This window comes from Crocodylus porosus, unplaced genomic scaffold (assembly GCF_001723895.1).
Source record: "Crocodylus porosus isolate Cpor-Errol unplaced genomic scaffold, CroPor_comp1, whole genome shotgun sequence".
Taxonomy (NCBI): Eukaryota; Metazoa; Chordata; order Crocodylia; family Crocodylidae; genus Crocodylus; species Crocodylus porosus.
In genome coordinates, this window is record NW_017728907.1 from 21,560,743 (window position 1) to 21,574,503 (window position 13,761).

At 46.5% G+C, this 13,761-nt stretch overlaps 1 protein-coding gene across 1 annotated transcript in view; it reads left to right on the forward strand.

Annotated features, from left to right (window-relative positions):
- The first annotated feature begins 4,350 nt into the window (after positions 1–4,350).
- Positions 4,351–13,761, forward strand: part of RGSL1 (regulator of G-protein signaling like 1) — a 41,757-nt gene continuing 32,346 nt past the window's right edge. Inside the window, exons 1-6 of the mRNA XM_019530588.1 lie at positions 4,351–4,463; positions 4,798–4,912; positions 6,538–6,612; positions 7,428–7,557; positions 8,414–8,518; positions 11,518–11,679. Of these exons, the coding sequence (XP_019386133.1) occupies positions 4,351–4,463; positions 4,798–4,912; positions 6,538–6,612; positions 7,428–7,557; positions 8,414–8,518; positions 11,518–11,679 (700 nt within the window). The remainder of the gene's footprint in view (positions 4,464–4,797; positions 4,913–6,537; positions 6,613–7,427; positions 7,558–8,413; positions 8,519–11,517; positions 11,680–13,761) is intronic.

A 13,761-nucleotide genomic window follows, 5' to 3' on the forward strand; every position in this document is an offset into this window, starting at 1 on the left:
GCTTCTGTGGGATGCTGCATCTGCCCCAGCACTGCAGAGTTCAGAGCCCCCGCTACCTAGAGGTATGTAGAAAAAAATTTAAAACTGTATCTACGTCTACATCACCAAATCTGTCCAAATTGATTCAGAGGGTTCCAAATTGATTTGGAGAGATTAAAGGGTCCTCTGATTCAATTTGGATTCAGAGATTTGGCCACTGAATTGGGCCAAATCTCCACCAAATTGAATCAGGGCCCAAAGCTTCACAAACCCCTACTCCAAAGCACAAACAGGATGTTGTAAGTTAGAAAAAAATTCTGTACCTGCTGGGAGGGAATAAATCATCTGCTTTATACACAGAGTCTATGAAGTGGGGAACCAGAGAAGGTTTAGAGGTTAATGGTGATGAAGACCCATACATTTTATAGCATATTTGTTCTTTACCTAGCAACCAGGTATAGGCCTGTGAAACTGGGAGTATTTTAGTAATTTCCTCTCCCCTCTCCCCCAAGGAAAAAGTTAGAAATAGTTTAATAGCACACATACTAAATGGACTAAATTATTTCCCAGTGTAATTCCATAGACTACAGAGAAGTTACACGAGTGATGAACTTGCTCCAGTACATTTTTGATTGCAAAGAGTAAGGTAAATATAGGTCAAATCTCCATGCAATATTTATAAATTTAAAAAGTCTCTCTCTTTTTTCCTCTCAATCTACTATTCTTCTTAATATTTTACAAGACAGTCTCCCCTTGATAGTAACTTATGGCCTTTCAGATTACGTATGTACCTTCCTCCATCAGTATCAAACACAGCCTTTGAAATCAGTTAGTTCACATTTTTAGAGAACTTTACCAATACCTTCGGCTGAGAAATATAAAGTTCATCATGCTTAAATGTTGTTGGACAATCTGTGCTCATTTTCATTAAATTGGTACCCCCCCATTAGTTACCCTCTAAGGAATTTCCATACTTGTCTAGTTTTAAAGCCAATTATTGGGAAATTATACATTACCAATACAAAAGTTTACACAGTCACCCTTCCCTTTTGGACACAGTAGGCACATCTATTCATGCAATTAGCATAGCTGAATAGACTCCAGCACAGTTCATATGGCAATTTACTGCTCCTGGAGGTCATGTTTACACGTGCATCTGGAATTGCAGTGTATCGAGCTGAGTTGGAGCACCCCAGCTGGCAGAGGGCCTGGGGTCACCCCGCTAGTCCAGGGCTGCTCCAACCTGGCTCAACGTGCTGCAGAGGGGCTGGTTGGGGCATGAGCATGCTCTAGTGTGGGGCTAGTTGGCAGACAGCCCCTGCACTGAAGCACACTTATGCCCTAGCCAGCCCTGTCTGTGTCTACACCAGGGGTCAGCATGCCAGAGCATGTGGTACATGAGGCCATTTTGCTTGGGGCACCACAGCTGGCCCGGGCTCTAGGCAGCTTCCACCATCCACGGAGCCCAGGCTGTGAGCCCCGATGCAAGAAGCCTCCATGGCAGGCAGCAGCTGCCCGGAGCCTGGGCTAAGAGGCTGTTATGGATGCTCTGGGGTGCCCCAGCCCCACTCTGTGACCAGTGGTGGCTGGACACATGCCTCAGGGTGCACAGTAGAGAAGGGACCTAGGACAGCACAACCCCAGCCCCTTCCCTGCCGTGCTCCTGGAGGCACATGTGCAGCTGCTGCCAGCAACAAGCCAGGCCAGGTTTCTGGACCCTGGGGCAGCTGCTTGCAGGCATGAAGCTGCCTGCTGTGACAGCCCAGGCCATGGTGGGTGCTACCCAGAGCCGAGGCTGCTTGCAGTAGGCAGCCGTGAGGCTGCAAGCAGCTTTGCTGGGGTCTGGAGCCCCAGCCTGGCTCATTGCAGGCAGTGGCTGTACACATGCCTCGAAGAGTATGGTGGGGAAAAGGTCCAGGGCTGCATTGCCACAATAAGGACCAGGCCCCTTGTAGCTCTCCTGCCACCCACCCCTGGCACACCAACATCTTCCGAGTCCACGTTATGGGGGGTTTTGGCACTCAGCCCAAAACATTGCTGACCCCTGCTTTATACCTTACACTTTTTTTACATTAGGGTGCAAGCTCAAAGCATTAGTAAATTAGATCACATAGTTTTTCAGTATCTTCTATAGAAATAATTTAAAACCTTAAAGTACAAATGCTGTTGAGGCTCACCCTTACTTTTCTGCAGTTTGATATCAATGAAGCCTGCTAGCACCAGCTTGCGGCCCAGTATCTGCTGTTTTCCCTCAAGTCTTGCACAAGCCTGAATCCTGCTGCAGGGTCTAGCACTGGCACAGTGATCCCACAGCAGGTCTCCATTGCTGGCTGCAGCATGCCCTGTGCACAGTTCCTAAATGGTTTCCCCTGCAGCCTGCTTCTTTGTTTTTCCCTGTTTGCCATGTGCCACCACAGCCCCAAATGGCAGGCCACTTTCTTGGATGGTATCTTTCCATAGAGTTTCAGTCTACCTGGGCAGAGGAAAGGGAGGTGTCTGCCTGACACCAAAATGTCAGAGATCTATGGGAATGAGGAGAACAGCAGCTCCTGCATAGCAGATGCATTATGCATTCTTCACACCAAACAGTTTGAGATGAATGCTCAAGATGGATTATTGCTGCCTACAGGGCAATTTTTTCCTTTTGTCTCTTCCTGCTGCAGCACTTATGGCTGAGCTCCAGGCAGCTTTCCGTGTTAACAATTCAGTAAGTTAATCCTATTAGCTCTGCATAACCAACATTATGCAGCAAGGGCTGGATTCATTAACAAACTTGTGCCCAGGATCTTGGTAGACATGACACATGTACATTGCTATAATTATTTTTTACACTGGCGTTAGCCAGGAGTTGTATACCTGTGTAACTTTCTCAAAGCTGGTACAGAGTTACAGTAGGGATAAAATAAGGGTTAAAACTACATCAGTGTAAGTGTTCTCTCTCCACAACTTCTCCTAGTATGGCCTTCTTCTAAATGCAAACAGACTATTAGTGACTCTACCACCTTATGACATGGCAGAGTAATAACATCTATGCCTATTCATGGATAGCTGTGTATTTAGCTTCTCTGGATACCCCTGTAAAATACACTAGGATAACAAAACCAGTGTAAATTATACTTGTATAAAAATGTCCTCTCTCCAGGCCCTTAACGTGAATCAGTCAGACCTATGCAGGCACGCTGACAGCAACTGGGGGCTGTGCAGGTGCCACTGAGCACCTGATCAGAAGGTAATAGAGTTGCCCAGGTCATTGTGAGTGGACTATTTAGTCTTCCTAACATTTGTTAGGGTATGATGCTTGAAATGGAAAGACTCTAGCTTGTCTCAGATTACAATGGTACATTTGCAGGACTGGCATTTAAAGGGGGGGTGGGAGGGGCAGGAAGGAGGAATGGCAGTTTTAGCGTAGAATTAATTCAAGAACAACAACCTGGTACCTATGAAAACAGTATTGTTTTCAAAGCAGCACTGCGCTTTAATCATCTGTTGCTGCCTGGAAGGTGGAACTCCACAGAACAGGAACTGTGAATGTGTCACAAAGGGAGGGATCGCTCTAGAACAGCCTGTATTATAACAAGTATACCAATAAGAGCAAGGGAAACATGAGCACTGCTGGTGAGTTATCATCAACAGACCCTTGCATGGAAAAAAAATGCAAGAGGAGAGGGAAGTATCGGGCTTAGGCTGTAGGACATCTGGGATCTCTTCTGGCCTCTATCACAGATTTGCTGTGTGATCTTGGTTATTTAAGGGTAAATTCTCATTAGTAGCCATTAGTCTGAGGAGCGCTGTAACTTTTTTTAGCTGTCCATCTTGTTCCTCACTTCCCCGTGAATAAAGCATGAAAAGTAATTCCTCAAGGAATACTGGGAAGGGTAATTCATTAATAAAGTTGGCAAAGTGCTTTTAGAGTCTTAAGTGAAAGGAACTTTTGGACATTACTCGCTCTAGCCATAGCGTGAGTCTCTTTCCTCTTCAGTGATGTATGGTATTTCTGGGAGTTTGACACTGGGACAATTCCTCAGCTGGTATACACTTCATGAAAGGAACAATTTCCTTTCCCACACCACCTGGAGGAGTGATTAGCACTGCTCCTCTGAGAGAGCACACGAGAGAGACACTTTGGTTTTTTCCTGAATTACTGAATCACTCATTTCAGAATACAGGGCACACAGGACTGGAAGAAACTGCCTGTATTATATCGAGTCCAGTTGCCTGCAAACATAGGCAGCCATTTAATAAACAGTTGGTCTTAAAGGATCCACAGGATTTGGCCTTCTCACACATCACAGTCACAAAGCTTACCCTAACACCCAAGACAAACTTAGAAAACAAAAAGCAAAAAAAACCCAGAACCTGACAAGGCCTACAATGAGTCTCAAGCTGAGAGCAGAAGAAATGCACCAACAGTGCACGTTCTGCATGGACAAGGTGCCGTACCCATTTAGGAAGTTGCCCTCTGACTTCTGGAACTGGGTCCTATGGTAGGGCAAACTCTGGATCAGTGAAACCTTCATTCAGCATTTCCACTATTACACATAAATAATTCCCTCCTTTTGTGTGTCTTAAGAAACTGGGTTAGCAGAAATTATTTAAGTCCTAATTCACCTTTTATAAACTACGCTGCTGACCACCATCTTGGGTGACAACTTGGAGGTTCAGCTCGATCCAAAAAAAGTAAATGTGAGCTTTTTGCAGCTTAAGTCAACACTGTCTAGTTGGGGTTACATGAGATCTACGCCTTCCATGACTGGATACAACTCATAGCACTCGTTCCCCTTGGTTACACTAGCTTTCCAAAATTCCCTTTTTGTTCAGTGTTTGTCTCTCTCGGTCTCCTCCCTCTCTAGTGACAATAGCTTCCACAGACCTTGGTGTTCTGCTGGAAGATGACGTCTTCGTCGATTTTTTCAACACCTTCCTGAATCTTCCTGTAAGTTTTCCTCTTGCAGTTTAGCTCATGGTCCTTGTGGATCTTAGCACATCTCCCTCACCCTTGGAGGTTGCATGTTTCTATGGTATTAGGGGCTCCTGAGGATTTCCAGGTATCACTTCTCTGGCAGCAATCCCTACTTTGCTTCCAGACGCATGCAGCCACGAATCTTTGCCCATAACTTTTTTTAGCTATTGTGAGCTAAGTAGGCTCAGGAACGGTTAGTGATTGGATGAATATATCTAAGGGGTGGCGCATGGTGGTTGATTCCGTGTCATTCACTCCTTTCCGACTTGCTGTTGAATCCAGGTCCTAGGAAAGTGGTGCTCAGCTGCAGGAGGTGCTGCCTTTTGAGCTGCATTCCATCAATGAAGGAAGGCATCCCCATGTGTATTGTTTATAATGTTTTTTGACCATTCTGGGATTAATTGAGCCATTACTCATTATTGGTACTTTGATCTTTCATTAAGTTACCACAGTGACCTGACCTCCCGGGTACTTGGTGGTTCCATTTGTCCTGTGCCATTTCAGTTAGGTGAAAATGCATATTTGTCCTCCCTATTCTAAAAACAGCTAACTCCCTCTGACCAGCTAGCAGAAATTGGGTGCAGTACATCTACCAGGATGTTGCCCTCTATAGAAAGGTTGTACATTGCCTTCCAGCTGGGGCTCAAAACAATTTATTGTTAGAAGTATTGATGTTATCTAGGCCAGGAATTCTCACTCTCTCATGCTTTGGGCTATTTTGACAGAGACATCCCTTTTCATGAACTCATTTGCCCTCTTAGTATCCCACTGCCTCCATAGTTTGCTCTTAAAATACCTACTTTTGGGGACTATCAGGAATGGACTCATAGAAAAGGAGCAGACTTGTGGATTAGGGGTCAGGATCTGGATTCAGTTCCCACATCTGCCAGACTCCCTGGGTAACTTAGGCCAAGTTATTTCATCTGACAAGTAAGGGTAGTATTTCCTTTCTCCTGCTCTTTCTCCGAGTTGCCTTTTTAGACTGTATGCTGTTTAAAAATACATAGGCATGCTTCCCCCCCTGCCCCTCCTCCCACCAGATGCATGTACAACATCCAGTACGTCAGGGAATCTAGACCTCAGTGGGCACATCTACACAAGACACTGACTGTGCAGTAGTGAAAAAATACTGTGCAGTACTGTGTCACAGCACAGATAGTGCTAATATGGTACTGCACAGTAGTGTAACCTAAAAGATGTTCACCAATGCTACTGAGCAGTAACTCCAGTTATTGCGTATTTAGCACTTGCTAAAGTAAGTATTAATAAATATTCAGTAATAACTGTGCAGTAGTGTATCGTGTAGACGCATCCACTGTAATATAGATGATCAATAAGAGATCATAAACTAAGAACACCTGGTACACAGGGGGAGCCTTCATTCCAGTTCAGGCAGTTGACATACTATTATTAACAATAATATATCAAGTGTTTCTGCTAAAGAGACAAGGCTGGACAACTCTACCTGGCCTGAAAGAATAAGAGATGAGAGTGGTTATGGGAGAGGTGCCTCTCCCATGGTATGAGTTATTGAATTTGCTAGTCAAGTTCTGGCTCCCCCTTCTCCCTCTCACTTATCCCCTCTTCCCTCTTTACAGGTCTTTGGTCAGACACCCATTTACATACCCAGTATTCGCCAGTGGTACCTGTGGCCAGAGTTACCATGCTCCCTGGTGAGACAATAACCTTTACAAGATGTAGCAGCAGGCTGAAGCCTTCTGCCCAGGAAAAGAGATGGGTAAAGAGGGAAAGACCAGAATGGGGGTGGGCAGAACAACCAGGATCTTAAGCTCAAGACTTCCCGAGGGTGGCTCCCCTTCCCTTTGTTCTCTTAGTGCATATATTCAGTTGGGTGAATAAACCTGGGAACAATCAGAAGCAGGTGCAATAAAGGTCTGGATGCTGGGGAGGTACTATGAGCTTGAGGCAATAGTCAATAGAAAGGTCCATGATGACTTCAAGGCAGGTTGCATAAGGCCCCATGTGCAGAATGTCGCTAGAATTTGGGAGCATCTGGACCTCCTGAAGGACATTCCATCCTGAAATATCCAAGACCTAGGACACTTATTCTAAGCAATTGCTTATAAGGTCCTTCTTTCTCATAGTTACAAGCAGAATTCACCTGTCCTTTGACATTAATGATCTCTGATGCTCACCTTGGAGACAGCCCACTTCCCCTGTGCATTAGCTGTGTCATGAGAAAGTCACCACAACTTCCCTCCTCCCCAACTTGGCTTCATGGACCAGAACACATCCCTCCTCTCACAGAGGCAACCCCAGAGGCACCAAGAAGGTCATGTCCCCCCACAGAGGTTTACTATATTGAAAAGTTAATACAGAAACAAATTCTACCAGACTTTGAACTGTGGAAGTTTTCCAGGCACCTAACTGATAAAGGGTTCTTGTTTAACAAAGTCAGCTAATGAAGTGACACCAGGGATAGATCCTTCCATCACAGTCTAATCAGTCTGTTATGGGGAAAATACAGGTACCAAAGTACAAAGGTTTATTGACATGGATGGAGAAATACCGGCTGCCACACTTCTGCAAAACCAACCTGTGCCTTCATTACATTCTCTGTCAGAAGCTTCTCAGTTTCATTAGGTCCAAGGAGGCCGGTGAGTTGTGACAACCCTAAAAGTCTCTTACTCACAATAGCTTTTGACATGCAAGCAGTTGCCTTTTCTCTATTCAGTTGTTGTCTTCACCTTTGGTGTATGTAGCTGTGGTCTGAATAGATGAAAATAGTGTGGGTACCAATATTTATAAAATTGGTTACATTTTTAAACTTTGATGTGTGGGGAAAATCATTTTTAAAAAATGGGAAGAGATAATTTGCTTAGTTTGTTTTCATATGCAAGTTGCTTGGGTGCTATGGGAAAGAGGGTCATAAAAATTACCTAGATAAAGGGACAGAGAAAGTTTAAGCCTCCATGGATAAACACTTGCATATTGCAAGGTAAGAGCAGGCAGGCAGTTAGTGTGGAGCAGCTGATGCACAGTGAATCCCTGCCTCCTTGAACTCTGCAATTTGTTTCCTTGTCCATAGAATCAAGGGAGTGATGTTAATCCTAAAACTATGAATACCCAGCCCATCTTGTCTTTGAACTGAATTCTGCTTCTTTCAGCCTCAGTTTAACATTAGATAATAAAAAGACTTCTGGTGAAGCCCCAAGTTCAGGCAAAAAAGGAAACGGGTTGATGAGAATGTGGGAAGGGCAATGGCTGAACGTAGAGGACATGGGTGCGTTTTTACACGTTGGTATGAAAATATGCCTGGCATCCACAGTGGAAGATTTCCAACTGGTTCGTAGTTTGCAACTGAGTTTTGGAACAGAGCATAGATCCAGGATCTGGCTGTTGGCCTTGTAACAGAAACCAACAGAGATCAGCTGAAGGATTCTGGTAGCATATGCTTGTACATGTACACACTAGACAGCTGCCTGTTGTGATGCTTTCTGGTCTCTCATACAGCAGAGATGCTGAGATGGAAGAAGGCAGACCAATGGCTGCTGGAAAAGTGCATTAGCGGTACAAGAGGGATGTGGCGCTTTCGTTCCTTCCTCCAAGAAATGGCAGGTAAGCACACACAGTTTCCCTCAGACTGGCCTCTACTACCCTATGGATACTCATATGCAGACTGGCAGTCTCTGCTGCAGCACAGTGGGTGGCTGGTGTAACTTGAAGATGTATATCAAACACCATGAGCAGTGAGGACACTATATAAGACACTACCATGGATAAGAGTACCCTGCTGAAGATTGGAGCACAAGTACACTGAATCCCACTGCCTTGCAACTGTCACAGGAAGCCAAAATGAGGGTTTCCAATTTTATACCAAAAACTGTTGGGGAACAGGGTCACAAGCCAACAGGCTGGGAAGGAACAGACAAACTCGAATAGGTAAACATTAGCAGAGAATTATGTATACTTAGAAACTAAATAGCAGAAAACAACCAGTAACATTGCAGTGTATTCATTCAGGGATCAGTAACTGATAGCATGAACTACAACTGTAGTGCAGACACTCAGTGAGCCTGTGTCCTCCAAATCCTCCAGGCTAGGGACAGCAATTACACATAAGTTGGTATAAGTGACTGGAAACTAGTTCAAATCTGTAATGCAACATAAATTCAATGCATATAAACTCCTTTCAAAGTGGCTAAAACCAGTTTAAGATAATCCTGGATGGATGTAGTCATATGCAGCAGAAGTGGGGACTAATGGGACTTATTCCCCACAAACGCGGGGCAGTGGTAGGGCTGCAAGGCAGCCTGGCTGCCAGCTTCCGATGGATGGAGGCAGGGGCCGGCAGGCAGTGGTGAGAGAGGCAGTGGGGCTGGGGCTAGGGCTAGGGCAGGCCCTGCACAGTTGGGGTGGGCCGTGGAACTGAGCCGCAAGAAGATCATTCAGGGGGCACAGCTCCTGCTGCTACGTGCATCCTGGGAGGCATGGGGGTAGGTGTGTGCCCCCAAATCTACATGAGGCAGGGCAGGCTGCAGCTGCAAGCTGGGGCCAGGATACCATCGGGCTTGTCCCTGTGGGGGGGTTGGGCCACACTGTGCTTGGGGCAGATGGCGGCAGCACTGAGAGCAGGGCTATGGGATGGCCTGCAGCCACACCAAAATTCACTATAGCCCCCCAATACCGTCCCAGCACTGCTGCCACCTGCCCCAAGTGCAGCACAGCCCAACCCCCCAGCACAGCCCTGGCCCCAGCCCACCTCCTTCCATGCAGATTCTGGGCACACACCCCTCCCCACCCCATGCCCTCCCGGGGTGTGTGCAGAAGCTACCACCCCCTCCCCATGCTGGGCCCCTCCCCCCACCCCAGACAAGCTGCTCACGGCTCCATCCTGCACCCCAGCCCCAGGTCCACTCCCACCTCCTCCCCACCCCCAATGGCCCCTTCCCCATAAACATATGCTAGGGGGGTACACATGCACTCAGCCCCTCAAATAATTTTTTCTCCATCCTCCCATGAATGTAGTATCATACTTAACTGATTTAGGTTAAGCTGGTTTATTGAATTTCTGCCCCAGATTCCCTCCAGATGCAAGTTAACTCAGTCCCCCTGCATCTCATGATGCTTTGCACTTCCCTAGCAAACCCCGCTTTTGCAGGATGGGCAAACTAGCCTTGGCCCAGGTTGTCTGCTCCAGCTGAGCAGGGAAGCATGCTCTAGACCCCCTGGCTTCTGGCCCAATCCACTGCAAGCTAGGGTGGCTATTATAGAGAACAGTCTGGTTTTCCTCTGTTGATATGAAACCAAACGCCTTTATGTCCTCTATTTTTCTCTTGAAGAGTATCTTCTCTTGAAGAGAAAAATAAAGGATATAAAAGGTATCAGGTTTCATATCAATAGAGACAGAGTAGTAGAAGACCAGAATGTCCTCTATGATGGCCACCCTACTGCAAGCATGTGGCTGCATTTCCAGAACAAAAGTGAATGTCTGTTCGCTTCCTTATTGGTGTAATCTATGCAGGTTAGACTAACCTGAGAAGACTGAATCAATTCAGCCTTGGGCCTTTTGATTGCCTGTACTTAGCTCTGGAGGTACCCCTGCCAGTAACCAGTCTCAGTCATGAGAACACTCTCAATTACCCACCGCACATCTGGGTCCTGCTGCAACAGACCAACAGCCCTGGGCTCAACCCTACTCCAGCATCTCCAGCTGTTCTCCCTGTGCTACTCAGGCCTGCATCCTACTGGAGTTCCCCTTTACACTGTTGCTCTGACCTGCATTTTTTTGCTGCTCCTTGATTCCTCTTCTTTGTCTCCCAGCTCCCTGGATATCTAGGAGCTGCAGTTTCATGCTTAGCAATTCACATGCAGTCAGCAGACAGTAGCTCCCCCTGCTGTCACACATTTAGCTTACACAGTACATTACACAAGTTTTGGTTCAAAATGCCACCTCAGCTGACAGAGGTTTAGATCAGACAGCCCTAGCTCATCTCTGTGCTTTACTCTGCTCATTGCTAGAAGGTCTTTTCTTTCCTCTGCTTTAAAATACCAGCTGTAGTCTCTCATCAGCAGTGCTTTCAGAGGGTGCATCTACATGTGCAATTAATTTGAAGCAATAAACCCTGGAGCATCTTGAGCCAGAAGCTACTCCCATGCACATCTACATGTGAGCCTGAGACAGCAGCAATCTGAGCTGGTGTGGAGCAGTTTACATCAGAGCCACTCAGCCCTGGGCTCCAGGTAGCAGTGGTGGGTGGCAGAAGGGCTGCCTGGGGCACAAGGACATTGAAAGTGTAGAGCCATGTGTCTAGGCAGCAGGCAGGAGTCTGATCTCTGGCTGGCTGGGCATCCCAGGGTAAGATAGGACTGTCCCCAGGGTAAATGGACAGTACTATCTTACTGCAGTGTTAATTAGTTTATTGCAGCCTAATACCATCTAACATATAGACAGTAACACTTTACTCTGCAGCTAATTAGTCTATTCCACAGTTAAGCACATGTGTAGATATGGCCTCTACTCTCTCTTAACCTGTCTGTCCAACACCCTCCCTCCATTTTCTCTTTCCCCCTGCCCACTCCCAATTCAACCACACTGCTCTGAATCTGATCCACAGGGGAAGAACTGATCAAGTTTTGGCTGGCTACAGAAAGGCTTCTGGAGATTGATGAGTCAGATGCTGTGCAGAGAGAGCTCTGCTTGTCTCTGCTCCAGGTGCTGAAGGCCACTTATTTGCAAGAGGGTTCTACCGTTGTCACCCTCTGCAACAGGACTATAGGTAAGATCACGAGATGGGTCAGAATTTGCAGGAACTGCACCTTTCCAGTGGGTTAATGCACTTTTTGGTCACTCAGAGTATCCCATGCCACCCTGGAGGACGGAAATATAGCGACCTATTTATTGGAAGGGGGTATGTTGAGCATAAGGCTGACTTCTGTTGGTCCACCATGCAGAATGATCAGCAATATTGCAAAGTTCCAAAGTGAAATGGACTCACTGTGGCCACATTCCTTTCACCCCAGAAAAGACCACCCTCTCCATCTGCTTGGGCTTAAAAAGCAGGTAGAGACTGGGAATAAGTGACCAAACTATTTCCTTATGCCACAGGAAGGAATTCTTCCATGGCATGGTAAAACAGACTGATGCTGGAAGGAATAAAACTGAAGACTGAATTCTCACAGCTTCCTTTAGAAAGGATGATTCTGTCTTTCCTGGGATCAGGGCTGGTAGAGCTTATGGTCAAATTACTACAGAGCACAAGCTGATCTAAGACTTTTACTCATAGAAAGCCTTGCTAGGGTTATGAACCTGACACTAAACTGCATGTATGTGCATATAAGATAGCTTGGGACTAGGAGTAACTAGGAATAATGGGTACAAACTAGTGGAGAGTAGATTCAAGTTAGATATTAGGAAGACATTTTTTACAGTAAGGGTAGTCAGAATCTGGAATGGGCTGCCAAGAGAGGTGGTACTATCACCTAACTTGGTGGTCTTCAAGAGGAGGCAAGATAGACACCTGGCTGGGGTCGTCTGACCTCGGTCCTTTTCCTGCCAGGGCAGGGGGTCTGACATGATGATCCTTCAGGGTCCCTTCCGACTCTACAATCTATGAATCTATAAGACTTGGGCTAGGGACAGAAGTTGCACATAAACCAGTTTAAGTGAACAGTAACTGGTTTAAACCAGTAACAGAACATAAGTTCAGTGCACATAAACCAGTTTCAAAATGGCCAAAACTGGCTTAATATAAACCTGGTTGAATGTAGTATCAGACTTAACTTATTTGGGTCAAACCAGTTTATGGAACTTCTGTCCCAGACTCCTTCCTGGTTTAAATGAAATCAGAGTCCCCCAGCATACTTTTCAGCCCTAGGCTGGGCTGTCTGCTCCAGAGAGCGGGGCCAGCCCCACCCCTCTCCTCCCTAGCCAGAGCTACAGCTGGCTAAGGGAGCAGGGGAGTGCAGCCAGGATCTGCCTGGCAGCTGCGTAGCAGCATCTGCAGGATTCCCCCCCATCCCCTCTCCCACAGCAGGGACCCCAGTGGCGTGGACCTCAATTAGCATCTGGCCACACCACCCCCAAGCTAGCTAATGCTGAGAGATGTCTGTGTCTCCAATTTCACTGGAACAAAGGCAGACAGAACAGTGCCAACTAACAGCTTTCTGGAACTAATCAGCAGGTCAGCTGGTAATGTCTGTCACCCAGCAGCCCTCCTTCCTTTCTTCCTGAGCAAGAAGCCAGTGGCTTGCAAATGCCTTGCAAAGTGTCTGTACCCTGAGGTAAGAAGATCTTGAACTAATGAGAGAGATGCTTTTGTTTTCTTCATGGGCTGATATGTTTTGTTTTCTGCTAAGTTCCCTGCTGGTTTGCTTCAAAGTCGTCCAAATGCATCTTTGACCTTGAAACCCCTATATCAAATGAAGGGTCACTATGCAGCAATTAATGCTGGTGATTGCTTCTACACATCAATTATTGAGCCTGGTTAGAATGCAGCTTCCCGGTCCTGCAATCTGTCAGTCTTCAACAGGGGACAGAGAAAGGTATAAGAAATGACCTGGTTTGCAACAAATGGGACCTGGTAGTAGTGTCAGTTTGAGATTTAGGCAAATATGAAGCACTAGCTAGCAGGATGATACAGATGCATGTAGTCTACACAAGCAGCTCTTCCCTCTCCCCACCCCCCACACCTCCCCTTTGCCACAGAGTGCTAGGTGTGGCCAGGGTCTGGCATCATTCCTCACCCCTTCAGCAGTGAGTGGGGGAAAAGCCTGACAATGGCCACTTCCCCCTTTTCCTCCAGGCACACCCTGGCTGGGGACTGTGCGGCCAGAGTCAGGGTTTAAATCCCTCCCTAATC